Below are 23,834 nucleotides of genomic sequence, written 5' to 3' on the forward strand. Positions count from 1 at the left end.
GATTATCTGCTGAAAACTTAAAATACTTTTGTTTAATTGTATATCTAACTTGTCAATACCTACTAAATAATTCCTCCTTCTATGCAGGCGTTTGTGTAGTAAGATATAAAAGGATTTTTGGTAGTAGCAATGCTGACATTTTGGCATGACATCTCTAAAATAAGCTTTGGAAGTCTTTGCAAGCAATGAGTTAATCTTCAGCAATGTAAACACTGAAAATATCACTCTCCCACACCCCCTAAAACAAACAAACCCTAACCCCCCCTTAATTCCTGACACATTGTATTAATGATTGTATTGAGACCATATAGCTAATTATTTTTAAAAACATATTTATATTTGTGTTGAAAGAGCAAAGACTGCTTCAAATGACTAATTTGAAGGAAATGACAACCACCATAGAACAACCATTGTTTAAAACCAATGCAGCTAAGTTGCCTACCATTTTTCCAAAAAGAAAGAAAAGGATTAATACTTGGCAGATATTTTGTAATAACAAATTTATTTCTGAAATTACTTTTCAGGCAAACTAAAATGTTAAATCTAATATAATCAGGCAACTGCATAAAGAAAATGTAGACAGAATTTTAAATACAATTACTTTATCATTGTAACTCTACAGCAATACACAAGAAAACAGCGTTATTTGTGTAATTGTTTTGGCATGGTAAAGCAAATGAATCAACAGAGAAAAATAAAAATCCCCTTTAATCTATGAGTAAACAGTCATATGTTTAGGAAGTATATGACTATATTTTATGAAAAGGTAAGGCCTTCAGGTAATTACAACACAACAAAGCAATGGATCAACTATGAGTCAAAAGAACCAACCATTTCACAGGATATGGTATTTTTAAAATATTTTGAGGATTTACATCTGCTTGCTAAGGCAAATAGTGTAGAACTTGAGAACACAATTTCATTATCATCCTAGACTGCAAACCATCCCAGCACACAAATATGTAACTCCCATTAAATCTAAAACTTCAATCATTTAAAAGTAGTAGCACACAAACTTTTATTTGTCATGTCATTAAATTTAATACATAAAATCTTACTACATCAGCCTGAAGTTTGTCTGATTTGCATAGTCAGAGATTATAAATTAGCTTTAGGTTTGTTGAATTCTATTACTTTGTCAGAATAAAGTTGAGCAATCTCGTTCTTAGTAAATCCATATTCCAGGAGTATCTCTTCTGTGTGCTCGCCTATAAAAGGATCTCTTTTAAGCGATGGAACAGCAGGGGTCCTTGAAAGTAGAGGAGCAGGTCTAGGACTTATCTCTTCCCTATCATTTTTGATAAAAGAACTTCTTTGTTTGTTATGCTGATGTGAGGCAGCATCATCAAAGGACAAAACAGGTGTCACACAGGCATCAGTTCCATCAAATATGCGGCACCATTCAGTTTGTGTCTTCTTTGCAAATATGGATGCAAACATTTTCTTCATTTCAGGCCAGTCAGAGAAACTCAACTGATCAGGAAGTTTGTCTGAATCGAGCCCGAGACCTGAAAGAAGAAGATCAAAGCTAAGCATGTCTCTCTGGAAGCTTTCGTTCTGCAGGCAGTCCAACACAGCAGAGCACAGTAAACAAAAAAACTTCATTGGGATATCTATGACTGGGGGAGTAGGGATCAGGAAAATAAAGTGTTATATTATTTGCATTACACTAAATTGTATCAGCTACCACCTCCTAACAACACCAAGGTGCTGGAGCGTGTCCAAAGAAGGGCAACAAAGCTGGTGAAGGGCATAGAGAACAAGTCTTACCAGGAGCAGCTGAGGGAGCTGGGGTTGTTTAGCTTGGAGAAAAGAAGGTTCAGGGGAGACCTTATTGTACTTCACAATTACTTTAAAGGAGGTTGTAGTGAGGTTGGGATCGGGCTCTTCTTCCAAGCACTAACTAGTAAGACGAAGGGAAATAGCCTCAAGCTGCGCCAGGGGAGGTTTAGGTTAGATACTTGGAGCAGTTTCTTCACTGAAAGGGTTATGCAGCATTGGAATAGGCTGCCCAGGTATGTGGTTGAGTCACCATCCCTGGAGGTTTTCAAGAAATGTGTAAACGTAGCATGGTTTAGTGGTGGCCTTGTCAGTACTAGGTTAAAGGTTGGACTAGATGATCTTAGAGGTCTTTTCCAACCTGAATGACTCTATGGTTCTGTGAACTAAGTTCACATAAATGCTCATTTCTGCAATTTATAATATCAGAGGAGCAGCAGCTGCCTCAAGATCACATTTTGTCCTGACAACAATTTCTATCGCAGAAGCAATGTCACAGAAGCTGCCTGGAGTCCAACATGACCAAGTATTTCCATGCTGGAGATGAGAAGATGGTGTGGATGGATAAGCTTGGGTTTGATGTGAACAAGGCAGCTTGGCAGCAGGTGCCTGCAGGCTAACTGACATGCTTCTTTGGACTGCCTCAGTCCAAACAGATTACAGCAACATCTACTGCCCTCGCCTCCTCGGCATGGTCCCCACGTTCAAACTCTCCTGCTGCTTCTCTTCTGGACGAGTGAAACCCGCAGCCCTCACACTCACGCTTAAGAACCCAGCTTCCCAGAAGGACACTCACATGGACCACCAGGTATGCAGTACACACACCCCTTCTGAGACACAACAGCATGAGATCGACATGCAGGCTTCTGCTCTTCAATATCTTCCTTTTTCCTTACTATCTCTACTATGTTACATCATTGGGTCTCAGTCTCTTCTGAATTATATAGGTATGTTAATACAAAATGAGTTTCACTGTTGCTGACAAGATTCTTAAATAGTAACTTTGAAAAGAAACACATGCTTTGAAATTTAATTTTGGTGTTGCAAAAAGTATGATGCAGAGAGACTGCTAATCTCCAGATCCAGAAATACTGCCTTGAAATAGTTCAAAATTAGAACAAATCAACACAGTCAAAGGCAGAATAAGAATCCTCACATCTTATCAGAGATTCCCAAAGATATCAGGTTAAGTATCACTACAAGGCAAACATTTGTCCTAAGCAAGTTACCATGTCACATGCACCTTAAATCTCTAAACTTGGAATCTACTATTTATAACCATTCATATCATCTTCAAAAATAGATCAACTAAAGATTACTCATAATGGTTAAGTATCCAGAATTACATTGAACCTAATGATGCTTACAAAATCTTCAAAGTATAGTACTGAAGATGAACAGTGCTGGACAGCTTACCTAAGAACCAGGAAATGAGGGAAATTTATCTTCCACAACAGTTAAAGCTAAGCAACAGCATATATTTGAGACTCTGTCTCGGTGCATGAAATCTTGTCTATTGGAAACACTGTCTGATAAACACTGATTTGCTTATTAATTATATTTGGGTTCCACTAGTCAGCTCAGTATGAATAGCGCTCTACTATTATCCCATTACACAATTATATTTGAAGACCATGCCAGATGGAAAGTTGGCTGAATCTAGCCATACATGCTCTAGTAAAATAGAACAATATGTAGAACCTGGAATTTAGTATTACATGCTCATTTTCCACTGACCACTGAAGAGCTCAACTTTAAATAGTATGAACTGACAGCATTTAAGCACTAAAGCTTCTAATTTTCCAGCTTGTGCTAACCATTTGTGGTGCAGATGAACAGAATCACAGCAGGAGTGACTGAGTCAACAAGGAAACAATTACACAGCACAGAATTGTTTGGGATACCACAGAACGACATATTTCACCCAATATAATCAAAAACAAAATATCCTTTACAAAGAATATCTGGTAGAGCAATCAAAACTTGTTTCCAAGTCTTTCTTGCTCAGATTTCCATCTAGCGATTTTTGTTTAAAAAAGCCTAATAACCTACTCTAGTACAGCCTTGACGTAATGTTTTTGAAAAAGAAAATGTAAGTCTCCTTGTAATGCTATAGTTGTACGTCTCCCTTAAATCATAAAATCACAGAATGGTTTGGGTTTGAAGGAACCTTAAAGAAGGAACCTTAATGACCACCTAATTCCAACCCTCTGCCATGGGCAGGGACACCTCCCACCAGCCCAGGCTGCCCAAAGCCCCATCCAGCCTGGCCTTGAGCACTGCCAGGGATGGAGCAGCCACAGCTTCTCCGGGCAGCCTGGGACAGGGCCTCACCACCCTCGGAGCGAAGAATTTCTTCCCTGTATCTAATCTAAATCTCCCCTCTTTTAGTTTAAAACCATTACTCCCTGCCCTGTCACTCCACTCCCTAACACAGAGTCCCTCCCCAGCTGTCCTGTAGCCCCCTTTAGGCACTGGCAGGCTGCTGTGAGGTCTCCCCGGAGCCTTCTCTTCTCCAGGCTGAACACCCCCAGCTCCCTCAGCCTGTCTCCATAGGAGAGGTGCTCCAGCCCTCTGAGCATCCTCGTGGCCTCCTCTGGACTTGCTCCAACAGGTCAATGTCCTTATGCTGGGAACCCTGAAAGCAGTACTCTAGAGTGTGACACACCTTAATTGAGAGATACATCTACAAATTATTTATTAAAGCTACTCTATTTCTGCAGAACTTCATGAACAAACTGTAATAAAATTAGGCACCTATTTTCTCTGCTTAAAGCTTCTGAAATAATATTTTTAGAAAGTGACAGTTTATATAGACTACCAGACTAACACCAGAGTGCCACTAAAAGCACCCACAGCTGTTCTCCAGGTTTGCATGGATAATAGTAACAATTGTCAATGTTTTGGTGCAGCAAGAAACTGGCCCTGCTACATTCCTGTACAAAATGTAAGGCATATCGTGATAAACAAATTCAAGTAAAACTTAACATAATGTGTGACAAGAGTGTTTAAAACATAAGAAGGAAACTGTTTGTCCACCTTACACATCTTAATAATGACATTGTAACAAATTCAGTACATTAATGGATTTTTAATACAGTACACAATCACTAAATCACTGAATGGAAAGCTCCATGGAAATCCTTCATAATCACATAAACTGTATTTTTCAAGTGCTTTCTACATTTTTCCATCCTTTTAAATAGAAGACATACAATGTAGTGAAAAGATTATTAAATACTTGTTCAGAACTTCAGTGGCTATTTCTGCTTTTCACATAACTGTAAATTTACACCAAGTTCATCTGATATAGCAGAACTTATGCCACATTATAATGCAGAAGCAACCTTTGCTTTTACTTGATATATGAAATTTACTGTGTTGTGCATGCTTCCCCTAGACTGGCTACAACAATACTAAGCACGTACTGCTGAAAATTAAGAGAAACTTGCAGAAGCAATTTACAGGTCTGCTGGAAGACATTCTGTCTCTTTTTATCAAAATATTGAGACTTAACCTTAGTAGCACATGTTCCCTACATCTGACTTCTTGTAAGATGCAAAGGTATTTTCATTATTCATTGGCCGACTTTAGTAGTAATAAAATTAATATAAGCAAAAGGATTACAGCATGTTTGTGAACAGGAAACAGTCTGTAATGTAATCAGAATACAACTCCTGATACTGCAGCTATTACAGCAATTATTTACCGTATCTATTTTATATAGCTTCAGTTTCTCATATAACCAATTTTCTTTAACTTCATAAACCTGTGGTAAGAAGAAATTTAATTTTCTCTGCCGAGCACAATCCACAAAGCCAACAGTTATCTCAAACTAAGATACTGTATTTTCTTAAACTTAGTAAATTTCCCTCTGCAGATCCTTAAGAAGAAACTTTCCTCACTATTTCATTAACTGCACTCAGATCCACTGAGCTCCTCACTCTGCAGGAAAACAATGACGTAAACTCAAAGCAAAAGGAAGATAGTTTCACTTCTGCTCAATTAAATTCTGTGGGCACTGACAGCTGGTTCAGAAATCATGTTCCCTTCTCACTTATGCACTCTTTAAATCTCTGACCATTACTTCTCCAACACCTAAATCCTCGTGTTCTCATTATATAGGAGTGGGAAAAGTAACCTGTTCTCCCAGTATGGACAGAGAGACAAAGTGGCTTTTGAATTTATTTTATCTGGAACAGCATCAAATTGTTTACTAGAAAAATGACCAGAATTAAGGGAGGAGAGGGAGAACGTGAAATAAAATTATGGAAACTGTAACTGGAACATACCATTTAAATCTACTTCAAAGCATGGAGTTAATGCCTTAAACAGACGACTCAAGTCTAAGCTCCTTGGGTTTGTGAAATAGCAATACAGTTCTCACGAGCAGCTTTCTCTTCCCTATAACATTCACAGGCTTAAATTCTGAACTGAATTTCTGCAACAGATACCCCAGAAAGGGAAAAAAAAAATCCCTAAGCCACAAGAACCAGCTGTTTGAATTTAATCCACTGTTGCTTCAGAAAGGCTGCAAGAAGAGCTACTGAAGGGGGTAATTATTTTCTATATGGAAATCAGAACAAGTCACACAAATATAATGAAGACCCCTTATTTTAAGCTCGTTGTTGTGCAAACATCTGATACTTTAAACAACACACTTCTACAGAATAAACAAAAAAAAATTAGTGAATGGAAATAAGCAAAAGTTGAAAAAAAAAAAAAAAACAGGCAAAAAGCAGCACTTCCATGAAGACTGCAGTCTGTATGCTGAATTTTTGACAGAAGCACACTGAAACACAGGTGCATCTGTGAGTACACATCATCTACCTACTTACATCTAAGTACATGGGTTCTTTATTGGTGGAGTAACTGTTTTTGAAATTTCAGCCGTTGAAAAACAAGCCATTTATGTACATTTTAAGCAGACGGAAAACTTTTAGGCATGAAATTAATGTTGCTGAATGATTGAATGATGTCCCAATATAGGCAGATGAATTTATAGTTTCTGCTCTAAATTTCTGAAAAACCACATAGAGAAAAACAGAATTTCAGCATTTTCCTCAAGAAATAGTTATCCAGATAAGACAGAAACTGGTCAGTGGTCATGTTATATTGCCTTAACACTGGATTCATTCATCACAGGGATCTTCTCATATAACATGGCTGGCTCGCTAGCTGACAAAGAAAAGGCTTAGTCCTCACCCTGTGGCAACAATCAACACAGGATGCCAGAGTGTCCGGCAAAGGCTTTCTGAGGAATAGTAACAAACCAACATCTGACTTCATTGCAGAATTTGTTGTTTTAAGAACAAGGATAGACTCTTTCCCATTCCTGCAGCTTAGAAGTAAGTACTATTCAGAGAATAATAAAATACAGCAGCCATAAATGCTTCAGGCCAGTGTTTGATCACTTCAAGCCAAACATATGGGTGTTTGAGTAATCAGCTTTATTCTTTTTTTTTTTTTCCATTGTATTTAATATGGGCATTCTCCCTAAGGACATGTACTGGAATTCCAATTCCCTAACTTCCATAACAAGGGTTTCAATTTTACTTTGATACAGTTTTATATTTATTTTTGTTCTCCAACTACTTCTTGCAATCAAAAAGAATATATATATCCAAAAATCCCAAGGGATTGGATGAGAATAACATTTCAAAGAGCTGCTAAGCGTGGAATAAGCAACCGTATTTTCTCTTTCAAGAAAAGGTAGCTTATATCTGGAGCTCAAAAACAGAAAAATTATTCTCAAGGCAATGAGGAGAGGAATACCACCATCTTCAGCCAGGAAGATGGCTTACATTTCCAAACGTGGCATCTGATCTCGGTGCCATACGTAATGCTGGATATATCACTCTGTGAGTCTGCCTTATGAATTTCATATACCAATATGTAACAATTCTGATCCTCTCTGCAAATGAACAGCCCTTTTTAGCCACACAGAGGAACAGCCATTTACAGCCACTGATGTTCAAGAACTTTCTTTGGAAAGGCACATCCCATCTCACAACTCCATACCTTCATTTCATGCTGTCTTAATCATGCTCCTGAATTTCAAAAGCTCCTGGAAGTGCAGGTCCTGGCATTGGCTACGCTTGTTAGCACAATGTAGCTGATTGGGGCTGAGCTGACAGTAACTGCCCGTGAGAAGGTATACCCCCTACAATTGAAGAAACAACCAGTGGGGACAAACTGAGCATCAATAAGGAGCTGCTCCACTGCCACCCTCACTCAGCAAAGATTTACCGTATTTAAGCAATTCATACTAAGAAGCAGTATACATAACGCCGTCTGGGAACATCCAATTCATGTATATTCTGTGTTGGTACTCCTACTCATTAAGCACAACTAAAATTAGACTGAGAACTTTAGATATATTTCACACGCAGAACACTGGAAACAGAAAATATATCCCTAATTATTTTGTGAATTTTCAAAATTTTTACAAATTCTGTATGAAAAGCATAATAACATACCAAAGGAGCACAGTAGAAGAAATCTTTTTGTAAATGAAACAACCAATAGGAAGCTAAAAGCACATCTGATCAAAAACACAAAGTACACAGAAAGTTCAAAGGTAAAGAGGCACTGGCGTGTGTCTGTTTTGACTACATGCATTAATGATTTTGCATAGAACATCCCAAGTTGCAAGTGACCCACAGGGATCATTGAGCCCATCTCCTGGCTCCACACAGGACAACTTAGGCTCTATGTCTGAGGGTGCTTGAAACACTTGAACTCTGGCAGCTTGGTGCTGTGCCCACTGCCCTGGGGAGCCTGTCCCAGTGCCCGAACACCCTCTGGGTGCAGGCCCTTTCCCTAACCCCCAGCCTGACTCTCCCCTGTCCCAGCTCCGTGCCCTTCCCTCGGCCCTGTTGCTGTCCTCTGGCAGCTCAGCGCCAGCCCCTCTGCTCCCCTCGTGAGGGAGCTGCAGGCCGCCATGAGGCCTCCTCTCAGCCTGCTCTGCTCTGGCTGAACAAACCAAGGGGCCTCAGCCGCTCCTCATACGTCTTGTCCTCCAGACCCTTCACCTTCTCCATAGCCCTCCTTTGGACACTCTCTAATGGTTTTACATACTTCTTACATATTAGAAGTACCATGACCAATTCTAATTTTTCAAACAGGTAAGTAATATTTTAAAAGTCTTTAGTCAAATATAAAAATCATATCCATAGCTGGACAGAAAAAACACTCAATTCTGTGATGGAAAATAATTTATAAAGCTTTGATATTATAAAAAGTTCTCGTTTATTAGGAAATACTATAAAATATCCCAATTAGCATTCATTTCTAAAATAGTTTATTTAAAAATTTAATAGCAGAAATAAATGAAATTGCTTGCACTTTTATTTGCAGTAACAAAGGCATATTTACTTGCCTCTGAATAAAGTAGTATCAAAAAATAGTTGATTAGTTCTTAAGCCTGATCACAGACTACCACTGCTGTAATTTCAGAAGAAAATTTTTAATTTAAGTGTAGTGTCTGGGGATAAGGTCAAGAAGGGATGAAAAACAAAGAAAATCAACTGCTAGAAGAAAATCTGTTAAACTGCTACCACACTACCCAATTGTTTTTGAAAAGTGTTTGGCTTTTACAAAGAAATCAACATAACTGATGTCATGAATCAAAACAAAGTATTAAAGCACTCATTCGATCATGCTTTGCTGATGTGAAATAACTACTCCAAGCTACTTACCTTTTAGTAACTGCTCATAGAATTGGGGCTCAAGAGCACCAACAGCCATGAATTTTCCATCAGAGGTCCTGTAGGTTTCATAAAATGGTGCACCACTGTCTAGTAAGTTCTCACCTCGAGGTCTGTTCCAGAATCCTAAACTTTGCGTTTTCCACAGAAAAGAACTTATGTATGCTATTCCTTCTACCTGAAAGATACACAAAACAAAACCAAAAACACAATAGCTTCAGTAAATTCGCTGGCACATTACCTTAATTCTACATAAAACAAGACAACAAAAACTTACGGTAAGGTCTGTCCTTTGTCAGGATTTATGTCAAAATTTCTGGTAAGCAGTTTAATTTCTTATAATTTAGAAGTACTACTTGCATTGCATATGTAAAATTGTCTAGAGTTAAAGAATAAGGAGTATAAATGTAATAATGCAGCTTCAGATGCATCACACACTTTCAACACATTTTCCTAGTTTCTCGAACCACAGAATGGTTTGGGTTGGAAGGAAAGCTTAAACTGCATCCAGTTCCAACCCCCTGCCATGGGCAGGGACACCTCCCATCAGCCCAGGCTGCCCAAAGTCCCATCCATCTTGGTCTGGAGCACTGCCAGGGATGGGGCAGCCAAAGCCAGCGCCTCACTGCCCTCCGAGTAAAGCATTTCTTCCTGATGTCTAATCTGAATCTCCTCTCTTTTAGTTTAAAGCCATTCCCCCTCATCCTATCACTCCGGGCCCTGACAAAGAATCCCTCCCCAGCTTTCCTGCAGCTCCGTTTAGTCACTGGAAGGCCACTATAAGGTCTCCCCAAAGCCTTCTCTTCTCCAGGCTGTACAACCCCAGCTCACTCAGCATGTCTTAGTAGGAAAGGTACTCCAGCCCTCTGATCATCTTTGTGGCCTCCTCTGGAGTCATCCTAATTTTAACAGTCCATGTATGAAAATAAAAAGCTACTGATTTTTCATGGGGAAATATCTATTCATTTCTACCTTTCTAAGTGAGAATTTAAAATATGCAAATCTTTGAAGCACTATAGCTTCTTTGTTTAATACGTATTGCTTGGCCTCTTTCCCAAGTTCCTGCCACAAATGCTGGAACAATTTTGCCCTACGTTTCTATAAGAAAACACTATGTACCTTCCTCTGCATGTTTGCAAAATAATTGCAGATGTGCCTGCTTTATTGATGATCTTATCTTTCACTGCTCCTAATAACAAAAAAATGCAAGTAAGGATATTAACAAACTAGAACAATATTAGAATAAGCTCTTAATAGAAATTAGATTTTAGTGCCAAAATTTGACAGAACCACCAACAATCTACCATGCTACCAACCCTGTAGACACTTTAAATAGAATAGCTCCTTTATTTTGGACTGGGATATGCACTTCAGAAATACCCCCAGCTGGGCAAATGGCAGCTAGATTCTGCCTGAGGGCTGCTGCATTTCAAAGATGAAAGGCGCCAAGCATCTGCCCCAAATCCCTAAAGGCATGTCTCCAAATGGCACCACACACACTGATGTGGTCTTTCTTTTAAACTTTATTTTAAAACATGAAAAGTGTAACACTGGAAGGTTCCCCTTTAGCCAACTGTACAGCGATTACAGTTATAGTTAGACGTTTCATTTAATGACTCCCTAAAAGCATAAGCTGCCTCTGAAGTAGGGACAAGAATCCAGAGGCACTGTCCCACTGGGTGACCTCTATTAGCTCCGTGAGTCTTCTGGTACTTCTGTAGAGTGAAACATTTCAAACAAAGCGGAGAATAAATGCACACCAACCTAATCTATCCTCGTGATTGAGGAACTCTTTTTAGGATGTGGGAGTTTTGGATTTGAATACCTCCAGGCTGAGAAAAACATGGAACCCCAGCCTTCTGTCAGACAGTGGACAGCTCTCACCATGAGACTATTATGCAAGTGATGATTATCATGATCTTCCTGTGGCTGTCTTTTCACAAAGAGTGAGTCATTCTTGGTCAGATGCCTACCGTCAGCAGAAGATCGCGTCTAAATTCTGAGTGAACCTCAAGTGCTGCCCTGTCTCGCATCCCTCTGTTCCAGAAGAGTGTGAGAGTGCAGTTGCATCGTTGTGCCTACTGTATTGTATCGCAGCATCTGTCCCGTGTCCCATGCAGCGTGTGGGAACTACCAGGGTCACGGCACAGAAACCTATAACTCTTGCAGAGTCAATGAGAAGAGACAGCAAATAACACGAAGCAGTTCAGACCAGGTTCTGAGCTATGCAGGTGAAACGCAGGACCCAGTGTCTGCTTTTCTATGCAGCACAACAGTAACACAGGACACTGAACAAATTCTGCAAAAACATCCCTTGGCAAGATCATTTATACTCTCCTTTCCAATCAGTTTACCTTCACTAACTAGGAGGAGTTTATTTTATGTATATTACAGTTCATTAGAGTGCTTCCAAGACAACTTTTTAGCTTTCAACACATTGATTAGAAATAAAAGATATACAACAAATTCTTGCATCAGGAAAATTCTGTCAAACTAGCCTCAAAGACAAAAAAAAAAAAAATGCTATTTTAGATGAGAATAATTTACAGTGCAATAAAAAGACAAAACAAACACAGTCAGTTTAACAATCCATGAAGTAAGATAAAAACTGAAGTAATTCTGAGGACACAAAGCTGCTAAAAATAATAACTTCATTTTCCCTCTTCTACCTTAGAAAATTCCACCATGTGTCAGACTCATTAGCACATCCAGACTAACAAAACTGTACAGCAACTTAATATGCCTATTAAATAAAAAAGAATGTTAAAATGAAATGACAGCTCCAATAGCGCAGTATTGTGATTTTAAAAATCTCTGTTTCCAGGAAACAAAGTTAGAAATAAAAACAGATTCATCAAAACAGTTAAATAAACTGTCTGCTATTTATGATGCACATATATTTTTCATCAACTGTCTCATTGGAAGTCTGTTCAAATAAAAGTCAAGCCTTTCATAACAACTTTCCAGAAAAAAATACATCCAGCAACACTTCCATCCATTTTGCAGGACACCAGGAAAATCAGCAGGGAACTGTATATTCCACAGTTAACAATGAAACAAGAAAAAAATGAAGGAGAGAAGGTTTGCAGGCTTTAAAATCAAAGAAACAACTAAAAAAACGCACACACGACCAAAGATGTCCTAATGAGAACTCTGGAACATGGGATAGTACCAGACCCAGAGTGATTCTTCTTGCAGGAAATTCTTTTAATGACTAAAATCGCCAATAGTGAAGATAAACTAATACTCCAAACAGTTGGACTAGATGATCTTTGAAGGTCCTGTCCAACTGAACTATTCTGTTCTACTCTAAAACAGAAGAAGCATCTTTTTAAGTATTTGAAACTCATCATTTCTTTTCATAAAGACACAAACCCTCTCAACCTTCCTTTCTAGGTCATGTTTTCAGACTTGCAATCATTTTTGTTGTGTTCCTTGGACCCCCACAAATTGGTGATTTTCTGGGGGGAAGGATGATGGCCAATGCCAGAAACTGTACTTTCCTGTGGCCTTAAAATGCCAATGAGATGACAAGACTTAGTTAAGAAACCTTGCTGGGACTATTTCCTGTTTATGCACCCTAATACAGTATGTATGTGTTTCACAACAGCATTATATTGTTGACTCATGTTCAGCTTGTGACTATTACAAACCCCCAGGACCATACTTCAGCCAATTGTTCTCACACTATATTTGTGCGGCTAATTGTTTCTGCCTAAGAAAATTACAAAGCAGCAGAATTGATAAATTTCAGCCATGTTTTTCAGGTCATTTTATAATTTGTAAAGGTCATTTTCAATTCTAATCCTGTCATCCAACATGATTGTAGTTTTTCCCACATCCACATTATCTGTGAATTCACTAAACACAATCCCTTACCCATCTTTCATCTTACTGTAAAAAAAAACACACGAAAAAATAAACAAGATACTCATGGAGCTTCGCTTGGTAAGATTCTCATTTTGGCAATCAACTACTAATAACTACTGCCAGGGTAAAAACACTAAACCAGTTTTGCACAGATTTTCATCAGGACAATACTGCTATGGCCTACTTCTGAGGAATGTCACCTGAACCTGTCAAAAACTTAAGCAAAATAAGTCAAAGTAGCTAGCACCTCTTGCTATTTTTTTCCTTCAAGACCTCTTCAATGAAAGAATTTTGAAAAAAGAATTATGTAAATTGGAAAAAATTATATTTACAATCTAAATGATAGCCTACACTGTATTACAACACCTCAAATGCAGGTCAAATTTTGTATTACAACATCTCAAAGGCAGGTCAAATTTTAATTGCACAGAGACAGAGAGAGAGAGAGAACGGAGGGGGGCAGGGGAGAGAGCACATATGAAGATAATATAGTTTTCAAAGATAAATGTACATACATACTTTTCCCCTATATGTAAGTGGGTGGCCTTGCACTGAAAAAATCTCTAGTATTAATTATTAAGCAAGCACAAAATTTAGCCTTTATTTTACAGCATATTACTTCGAAGTGTTTGAAATTGCTCTCCCTGGCAATTATCCATGGCCATTAATTTTTCTTGGGAACTGTGATTCTCATAAGCACATTCAATAAAGCTACCTTCAATAAAGCTACCACAATTTATCTTCAATAAAGCTACCACAATTCTTTATTTTATTAGGATCAACATTTTGGCTGTTATATTATTATATTTCCATACCCCAAAGTTAGTTTTGAAATATATAGAGCTAACATTTTTTGAAGAAGATAGACTGGTAAAATGAAACACAGGGAACGGCACAGGGGAAGAGCTGCACTATGTCACCCATGTTGTAAGGATGTCATGGCAACAGTGACCTGTGAAAACTGCTTTCAATAAAGGTATAGCCAGTTTATGTGATGACTTACTTTCCCATTCCAACCTCTCAGTTTTAAACCTTACTGTTAGCTCCAACCTCCTTCCTTTTACAGGCTTAGTGTTGGAAAACAAAAAACAAAAACAAAACAAAACAAATCCAGTCACCCCCCACACACTTCCCCAAGAGAAAACTTACCATGCTTGCATCAATGATCTGTCCTTTGCCAGATTTGGTACGTTCATAAAGGGCGATGAGAATGCCCATTGCACAGAGCACACCTCCACCAGCAAAATCAGCCAGAAGATTGACTGGTGCATAAGGATTTTCAGATTTTCTACCTAACTTTGACAGCACACCTGGTAGTAGAGGAAACAAAGCAAACTTAAGTATAAAGTTAATTGTAGAAATGTAGAAAGCAATGTTTATGGTCAAATTTTTGTTCTTTTCAATCTATGTGAGTAAATAAAAGCTGTGAGAAGTAAACAAGGATGGTGGAAGGGATATGGTTTAGACTTAGGGATATGGTTTAGACTTAGGGATATGGTTTAGTGGGGACTGTTAGCTTAGGGATATGGTTTAGTGGGGACTGTTAGCGTTAGGTTGGAGGTTGGACTCGATGACCTTGAGGTCTCTTCCAACCTAGAAAATTCTGTGATTCTGTGAAGTAAACTTCTACCAACAGTTTCTCATTCAGCTCCATCTCTGTCTTACCAAATAGTTACTCCTTCATTCACAAAATTATTAATAGAGTATCTCAAATCATATTAGTGAATATGCATTTAATTAAATAAATTAATAAAATAGATAGTATCTTATAGATAATCCGTTGATCATTTGGCTCTATGAGGACAAAATTTCATACAAAAACTTGAATGAATGCAATAATTCTGTATTAGTACTTTGTACACGCATAGAACCTACCATAAAGGAATTCACTAGGCAATATGAATGTGCTTCAAGCAACTTCGGTAAATTTTTAAATCAGATTTACAGTCTTCTGTGCACATAACCCATGAATTAACAATCATAACAAAAGATTTCACACTGACAACTGCACTTCTGTCCTTTCTTCCCACTGTAGCTTTGAAAAACAGGTTGTATATCAGAAGTATGGATGAATATAACATACAAAGGTTGCCTCTGACTGCATGCAACATAGACACAGGGAAACTATGTTTATGCCAGAAATTATGCTGAAATGAAAGAGGATAGAGCAAAGGCAGTTTTGCCTCTGAATTTGTTGGCATTTCTCTGCCATTCTGAGGAGCTTCTTTACTGTCACTTCACTCTTTGTACTTCCCTCATAGGTAAGAAAGTCCTATTTGCCTCATAGGCAAATACGAAACTCTGCATATGGTCATGTCTCTTCTAAGTCTATAGCCTAAGGTCTGAGATTCACAACACACATGGTCAAAATTTCTCAAGAACTGCATGATGGTAAAGCATTGTTTAGTTAGCTACAGTCTAATGCACTTCCTAAGTGCAAACAATACTCACACAAACAAGTTCACAGTGTAAAGAAGTTTGTAGAGCATATAGGACAAGCATAAAGCCCTGTCACTGACTAAAATCTCTCTTTTAACAGTCTAAAGGTTGTCACGGGCACCATCCAGTTAACACAGTAACTTGTATCTGGAGTTTCTAATGCAAGCCAGTTTTATTTGAAAAAAGCCAACACTCATTAAGAAATTACGATGTTAGATCTCATTTTTCAGGACTGATACATCCCAAATACCTTGTCCTATTTCTTTAGAATTTCATACAGAATGACTTAAGTTTTAGTGATGTAAGATAGCGCCAACTAAAATACTGATTACATCAGCTCCAGAGACAGAAACATCACTTTTTGTAAACAGGAAGTACTACAGCCTAAGACAGCAATAGACAATAATGTTTGACTCTCTACCTATGTTAATAACAAATTATCATAATACTTTGAAATCATCTCAGCATGAAGTCACAACTGTTCCAAGCCAGGTGTCTTTCACTCTTTTTGACTTCCTGACAATCTTACATAATGAGGGAAGACCAAGCCTATCCCAGACAAAACTTCACAACACTGTAGACCCTCACAGGTGGTGATTCCGTATCACATCTGCAGCACCTCTGCTTTGGCCCTTTTCTGGGGCTAAAAGAAATGTACCCTGCAGTGGGCAGCTGAGAAGTTTTGGCCCACTTTCTCTCCTCCCTCGCGGGCAGTGACAAAAGCAGCATGAACAGCAGTAAACAGGACCATGCATGACAGCACTGATGACACAGTGATTGCTACCATCAGATTTGGGTATTTTTGTTATTGTTTCTTCTTGCATACCTGTGGAATTATGATACTTAAAATCAGCATTCTGTCAACAGTAATTTAAGGAAACATAACGCTGCAGTCAAAACTGCTTCATTTTAAACTTCCTTTCCCTTCAGTTGGTATCATTAGAGATATTTATAGCAGAAAAGAAAAGAACATGAGAATGTTCAAATGGCTTAGGTTGCCTAGTTTTTCTTTACTTTAAAGCACCTGCTCACAAACACATACAAAATAGTCTACAGCCCTTTAGGGACTGTAAAAAGATTTCCTAGGACAGAAGCCCAGTAGAAAGACAAAAACACATTAAAACTTCAGTCCTTTCTTTAAAGAGAAAAAAAAAAACTTATTCAGATAAAATGGCACATAAAGGAAGGAAAATACTGTACAGTCTGAGATGTCATGCTGATCCAGCCTAACAGCTCATTGCTGCTGCCAAAAAGAACAGTCCAGTCCAGCCTGCATTTCTTCCTTTCTTGTACCAACATTTTGTGTTTGTTAGATCTCCTAATGAACTGCTTCCTCTCAATAACCTGGCAGAAAAATATCCTCTTTTTTCCTACTTAGTTGTTGACTCATTAGGGAGCTGAGACAGCTCACACAGGGGTTAAGCAAGCTCCAGATTTGAGTGGAGAGAAACAAGCAGGGAGAAGCACAGTAAAGGAGAAGGAAACCTTCCTTTCACTGACAGGGACGTTTCAGATCTGCTCAGCTGTTTCATCAGACTAAACCAGTGGTAATAAAAGATGTTTAGATGTAGAGCTTAGCGATATGGTTTAGTGGGGACTGTTAGGGTTAGGTCAGAGGTTGGACTCGATGATCTTGAGGTCTCTTCCAACCTAGAAATTCTGTGATTCTGTAATTGTAACTATCTGCAAAGAATCTTTCAATAAATTCTTGAGTCTTGACATAAGGGGAAAAAAATTATTCAACAGAAAAATTTACAGCTTACCTGATAAAGCCACATAATTGATGTCATGTCCTGCAGACTTGGCATATTTTCCTGTCTGACCAAATCCAGTAAGTCTAGCATAAATGAGTCTGGGATTCTCATGCATAAGGACCTCTGGACCAAGACCGAGTTTTTCCATGACACCTTAACAAGACAAAGCACAAAATCCTAATTTTCATTTATTTTTAATAAGACACAAAATATAGATGGCTCGAAGTTTAATTATAAAACAACAGAAATGAATTGAAATTTCTGAAGTAATACATTGTAATTCAGTATTTATAGTAAAATAGTAACAGTCAGAATGTTACAAATTACCGACAAACTGTATACATTTTGTATGCAAGCCAATTAAGAGGAAATTAAAGTTTAGGGTCTTTTCTTTTTTTTTCAGCCTCTTTTCTGTTTTTACTTCCCCAAAAGCCTGCCGTTTAGCTTGCTATCCTCTATGTACCACTGAATGAGCAAGAAAGCTACCAAAGGCAGGCATTACTTTACAACAAACAAACAAAAAAAAAATAGCAGACTCTTACGTTTTCCACATTAAAATGACCTGAAATTGCTTCCACCTTTCACTGGAATATACTTTCCTCATCACGTTAGCCTCTCAGTACACTGTGTGTTCCTGTATCTTTTACCTCACCGATGCAAACGGGCCATGCCACCATATATTCCAAAGCCTATTTGCAGTGATTACATTAAAGAAAATGTTTTTTTTTCTAATGCAGACACTAAGGAACTTTTAGAAATCAATGAAATATAGGTTTGGTCAGCTTGGGTCTACAGTAATCAAGCATAAAGTTTTGATCTTGCATGCCAAAGTAGTGGCTTTAAAAGAAGCAGATACAAGTTGCAAATAAATCACAGATTTTTGTTGGCTCAGTGTCTGTTGGTCAGACTGTATCTTATGATCCGTAACGGGACTGCAGAGAGACATGGTTTGGAGGGGAACAAATCTACTCTCCTGACATAACTTCAATGCCCATTCTGCCCCAGGACCAATTACTACAGACTATAAAATCTTCAAATTCCTTAAGATCTCCTTCTGTTCTATTGCTTACTGGGCAGTGGCAAATGATAATGCTAGGGAGAGAAGTGGTGAAATTTGTAACACATTTCTAACAATTAGAACCTATTCTGAGAAGCCAGATCCATCAAATTGCCAAGAGAAAATTGTAAAAATTAAATTAAAGGAAAAAATATTCTCCCTACAGGCAAGAGCAGAGTTTTTAGGATTCATAGTTTAAAATGGGAACTAGGGACATGAAGCTTCAAGCAGACTTCAGGACTGGCTTTTATAAAACTACAACAGCTTAGTGCAACAGTCTGAGTGCTTTATTATTTTAAACTTTCAATGAAAAAGAGTTATTTACAGAACCAAATACATTCAGTTCATAAATCTGCTTACATGACAGCAAAGACACAGAAAAAAAAAATATATACAAATTCAAAAGCTAGTTTCTGGTGACTGCCTCGTTAATGTGTGAGCAAAATTCCCAAAAGCACAAGTGAGAACTGAGTGTCCCATAACCACTGGTGCCACAAAATCACTGTTCAAAGGTCGATGGTATGTGTGTGTTTAAAAAAACCTCTCCTGCTGCTTGGGCCCTCATTGTCTCATTGCTTCCACCAGCTCCATGCTGGAGGATCACAGATTTGGCTAGTTTGGTCACAGACCTGTAAACTTTAATGTCTTGTTACAAAATTATCTGCATTACCAGATAATAAAAGCGAGTGTTTATAAAGCCAAAGAGCATGGAAATTTCCACTATATGCAAAAATTAAATAATAACAATAAAAATGTTAGAAAACAGGAGGCAATTCACAACAAAAAGCTGAATTTAATTTCTTACTTTCTCTGCGCTACTTCAGAGAGAAAAAAAACACCACCACCAACAACAAAATATACTCATAAACCCATTTTCTGAATGAAAAGCCCGTGTCGTTGAACTCCTAAACCACACAGAGGCACACCCTATGCATGAGCATCAGCTGAATGCCCGCACAGGGCTTATGAGGGCAGAGAGCTGCTGTGTGCAGAGAAATAGTAAGACTTGATGCCTGCTGCGTCTTCCCAAGGCACTAACCCTACAAATGGGACTTGAACTACACCAACAGGCCCGCACACAGCGCTGCCCAGGCTCACACACCCCCCCTGCTCTGTGGCACACAACTATCTGCCACACAATCCTCGGCCAGCCTGACTTCACCTCGGTGCTGCTCACCACCCTTTCACCAATCCCAGCCGTTTTCCACCCAAACACGGGAAACCGACTCCCATCACGCCTACTCCCTCCCCGTGACACCCCAAAAGCCCACAAACTAACCCCAAACCCCCCCAGCCCTGTACCCTACGACCCTCTCGGTGCCCCCCCCCACCCCCCGCTGTGGTGTGGGGGGGCGCCCATCACCGGCCCCGCCTCACCGTGGCGGAAGGGCTCGATGAGGACGTCCGCCCCTCCGCACAGCCGCCGCAGAGTCGCCGCGCCCGGCGGCCGCTTGAGGTCGAGCGCCAAGGAGCGCTTGCCGCGGCCCTGCACGTCGACCGCCACGGCGGAGCGGGGCGCTCGGTCGACCCGCACCACGCAAGCCCCGAAGTCGGCCAGGATCATGCCGCAGAGCGGGGCCGGAGCCAGCCCGGCCAGCTCCAGCACCCGCAGCCCGCTCAGCGCCATGGCGGGGATGGCGGCTGCCGAGCGCCGAGACATCGATCCTCGGCGCCGCGCCCAGCGGCCACAACGGGTCGACGACTCCCGGGGCGGCGCCCTGAGGCGCTTCGGCGGGGCAGGGCGGGGAGCCGAGACCCCTGTACTTCGTCCCCGGCTTGTGGGGACGGGTCGTGCTCCTCTGCCCCTTTGCCTCTGCCTCTTCTTAGCGGCAAGTTTCCCCGCCTCGCCTTCAGGTTTCCACGCCTGCAGTAGGATTTCAGTCAGGTTAAGGCGTGCGGGGGTGCCATCCCTCGCGGCTCAAGAGTTGGGCGGATAGTAAGGAATGTGAAAATCAACACCCAGTTTACACACACACACACACAAAATAAAATCCCTGTGGTTTACAGGGCAGCTAGCTCCACACCGGTTGTCTGTCCTGGCCTTGTGAAGCTGCTGCGGAGGGTCCCTGACAGCTCAAACCCACACTCCAGGACATTAGTGGATGAGATGATAAAAACTCTTGTTCATTTTCCTTTGTGTTTGTTTTTGTTTTCTTTTCTCCCTCCAGATCTGCCGTTCAGCTGGCCTGTCTGGTCCTGCTACAGCAGCTGTAACCTCTGCTAGAGGAGCAGTGCCCAAAGCTAGGATAGCAACATCTCAAACACTTCATAATAGCTGGTCAGGACCAGATTATCTGGTTGAGACAGGGCTGGCACAGCTGTTCGCGGCAAATTTGCTGCTGAGATTTTAAATACAGATCTTAACCAAGGTTTTACTGCTCACATCTTGCCCATGTGGAGCCATTATTAGCTCAGTGGTGCCGTAAAGGGAAGATCATGCATGTGAGGGCCATCAGCCCAGCCTTTGCACATCAGGAGCATCGTGGAGCTTGAGCCAGAAATATCTCCTGTCTCATCATCGAATCACAGAAAGGTTTGAGTTGGAAGGGACCTTAAAGACCACCTAATTCCAACCCCCTGCCATGTGCATGGTCACCTCCCACCAGACCAGGTTGCTCAAAGCCCCGTGCAGCCTGGCCTTGAGCACTGCGGCATCCACAGCTTGTCTGGGCAGCCTGTGCCAGGGCCTCACTGCCCTCAGAGTAAAGAACTTCTTCCTAATGTCTAATCTAAATCTGCCATCCTTTAGTTTAAAGTCATTTCCCCTTGTCCTACACTCTAGAGTCCCTACCTAGATTTCTTGCAGGCCTCGTTTATATACTAGAAGGAAGTTTTCCTGAAGTTTTCACTGTTCGCCACACACAAAGCCACAAAGCACAGGTACTTCTGTTTGGTTAAATCACACCAGATTTAATATAGCCTGTATTCATGTACATTTGCTCTTTTAATTCTGCCTGTCTGAAAAGCAGACACATTTGACTAGAGGCAATGGTCTTTTTCTTTTTTTTTTTTTTTTTTTTGTATAGGCTGCTGACAGAAATGGACATCCATTCGGGAAAAGTGATGGAACAGGCATCAGATTAACAGGGCTTTTCACAATTATGTCCTGCTCCCAGTATCTCAGGTTATGGGAGCAAAGAGGCCCTTACAATCAATTTCATGTTTGTTTCATTTATTTATTTAAATTAGTTGGACTACAAAAATGTGTAAAGGCTGCAAATACACATACAGGATTTGTTTTAACTGCTATGGTTAGCAAACAGAAGAGGTCTATTTCTAGAACACTCTTTATTTTTCAAGTAGACACCTGGTCCTACAATGCAGGCACTGATTGTATCCAATATATGCTGTCATCCACAAGAAATGGTGGAGAGAAAAAATAATAATATGCATTTTTATTCAAATGAAGCTAGCTTGTTTCATTTATTATCCATTTCCCTTAGAGACACTGTTCCCTACACAGGTTTGTTTCCACAGTTACCATGATATTACTGGGACACTGCATTTCTCTAAGTGATTTTCAGTTTCATTTGTCTCCTCTCAGCTTAGGGTCTTGGAGTGTGTGTTGAATAGGAACAGGCAATTTCACCTTTTTTCATTTCACCTGACATTGTTTAGGTTAGCACATCCAAATAACACTATAAGCACAACCTGTGTAACCTCTGGATTTTGCTATGGTTTAAGTGAGCAATGCATTTATTCTGGCTGTACACCTGCATTTTTGCTGCCATCAATCATTCCAATAGATACTCTGTGGCAGAAACATTCAAGTCAGGACCTTATTAAATTACCTTAGTTTCAGGGAAGCAAGGGCACCACTTCAAGAGCATTAATTTCACTTTGAAAAATTGGCTTTTAACAAATTAAGAAAGACATGGTGTGGGAGAGAAAGAGAGATCCTAATTCACCAGGGGATGAGGCTGATGATCTGAATCCAACAATCTCCCCCAAAGCAGTAAGTTGCCCAGCAGAAACCATGTGCTGAACACAAAGAGCTATCTCTTGACACAGGCTTGCAGTAAGAACAGTGCAATGCTGATATATGCAATACCATTTAATATGTTTCATTAATAAGCAGCAGCAAGGGGGTGGCTATATAAATTCAGCACTGCAGAGGTGTGGGAAGAGAGGTTGTTACGAGGTTAAAACCCCTATCTGGGTGGCAGGGCAGGCAGTTCTGTTTCAGATCTTGCCAGGCTGCTTTTTTGGGCTTGATTAAATTACTTCAGTAAGTCACTATCCATGTTATCCTTTGGAAAGTGTACACGTCCTATACTGAAGCTAGGGTATTCCACAGTCAGTGTTGAAAAAAATGAAATAATGTATCATATGTTACATCAACTTTCCTGACACAAGTACAGGCACTTCTGTGATGCAAGCTGGCTGCACTGCATGCCAGTTTTTTACAGTTCGTATCAGAGTTGTTGTTTACAATTACCCTCATTTTTCAGTCCATTGGAAAACCACCAAGGCAGAAATGTGAATTACAGCTCTGCTCAAAACCTTGTTTCTCCTGATTCTTTCTTTTTGCAACTATATTATTTAAATTTCATCTACTCCACTGTATGGTTAAGAGACACTACTAACAGTTCCATTTGTACTGGTTTCACTAAAATGAAAAAGCAAGAAGTGCAAAAGAATTGCTCACTTCTGTTGTAATATTTCAAACCTTACGTGATAATTATCATTGCCTAAAAATTCACAACATAGAGTGACACTTCCTTCATACATTCAAACATATCTGCATTAATCTGAAGTTGAGAACTTTAAAGATTCACATGAAGTTTGTGGTGGTATTTTTGTGTCCCAGATTTATCAAAGCTTTCGAGTATGGGTGCTTTATCCCCAAACCTGTGTTTATCCTTTGCCTGAATAGCAGCTGTTCTCCATTCATAATACTTCTCAATATTTGCAGAGTAAATTTACTCCACACTTCTGACCTCATATCACATGTTGTTATGGCACACTCTCCCTCATACAGCATGCTTCTCAAATGCAGCAGCCTAATCTCTGCAATTTCAATAGGTTATTCATCTAGGAGACAGAGCATCTCTTTTGCCTGTCTGTGGTTGCTTCCCTGTGAGTGTGAACTGACACTTCCTTACTCTCGGTTTTAAGAGTGCGTCCCAACACACACACAAGCCCAAAAGCGGATCTATCTTGAGGTCAGTACATCCCTCTAAAGTAGCTGTGAATTCATACTGCCTGAAATTCTGTCTCTGTCTG

At 39.8% G+C, this 23,834-nt stretch overlaps 1 protein-coding gene across 1 annotated transcript; it reads right to left on the bottom strand.

The window, feature by feature from the left end:
* Nucleotides 1–489: 489 nt before the first annotated feature.
* AMACR (alpha-methylacyl-CoA racemase) lies at nucleotides 490–20,304 on the bottom strand. Its single transcript, XM_084305543.1, has 5 exons — nucleotides 19,986–20,304; nucleotides 17,561–17,704; nucleotides 14,508–14,668; nucleotides 9,480–9,666; nucleotides 490–1,508 (listed from the first exon to the last, which is right to left on the bottom strand). The coding sequence occupies exons 1-5, from the start codon at nucleotides 20,266–20,268 to the stop codon at nucleotides 1,099–1,101; spliced, it is 1,185 nt and encodes a 394-aa protein (XP_084161669.1). The 5' UTR covers nucleotides 20,269–20,304; the 3' UTR covers nucleotides 490–1,098.
* Between the last annotated feature and the right edge of the window lie 3,530 nt (nucleotides 20,305–23,834).

The sequence above is a fragment of the Netta rufina genome, assembly GCF_964035555.1.
Source record: "Netta rufina genome assembly, chromosome: Z".
NCBI classification, from domain to species: Eukaryota; Metazoa; Chordata; class Aves; order Anseriformes; family Anatidae; genus Netta; species Netta rufina.

What these genes read in the sequence shown, in the direction of transcription:
- AMACR (XM_084305543.1), bottom strand. Translation starts at nt 20,268, where the DNA reads ATGTCTCGGCGCTCGGCAGCCGCCATCCCCGCCATGGCGCTGAGCGGG. An exon ending in CAATTATGTGGCTTTATCAG is followed by an intron (nt 14,669 to 17,560) that starts GTAAGCTGTAAA and finishes CTCTACTACCAG; the next exon opens with GTGTGCTGTCAAAGTTAGGT. An exon ending in AGATCATTGATGCAAGCATG is followed by an intron (nt 9,667 to 14,507) that starts GTAAGTTTTCTC and finishes TGTATCTTTCAG; the next exon opens with GTAGAAGGAATAGCATACAT.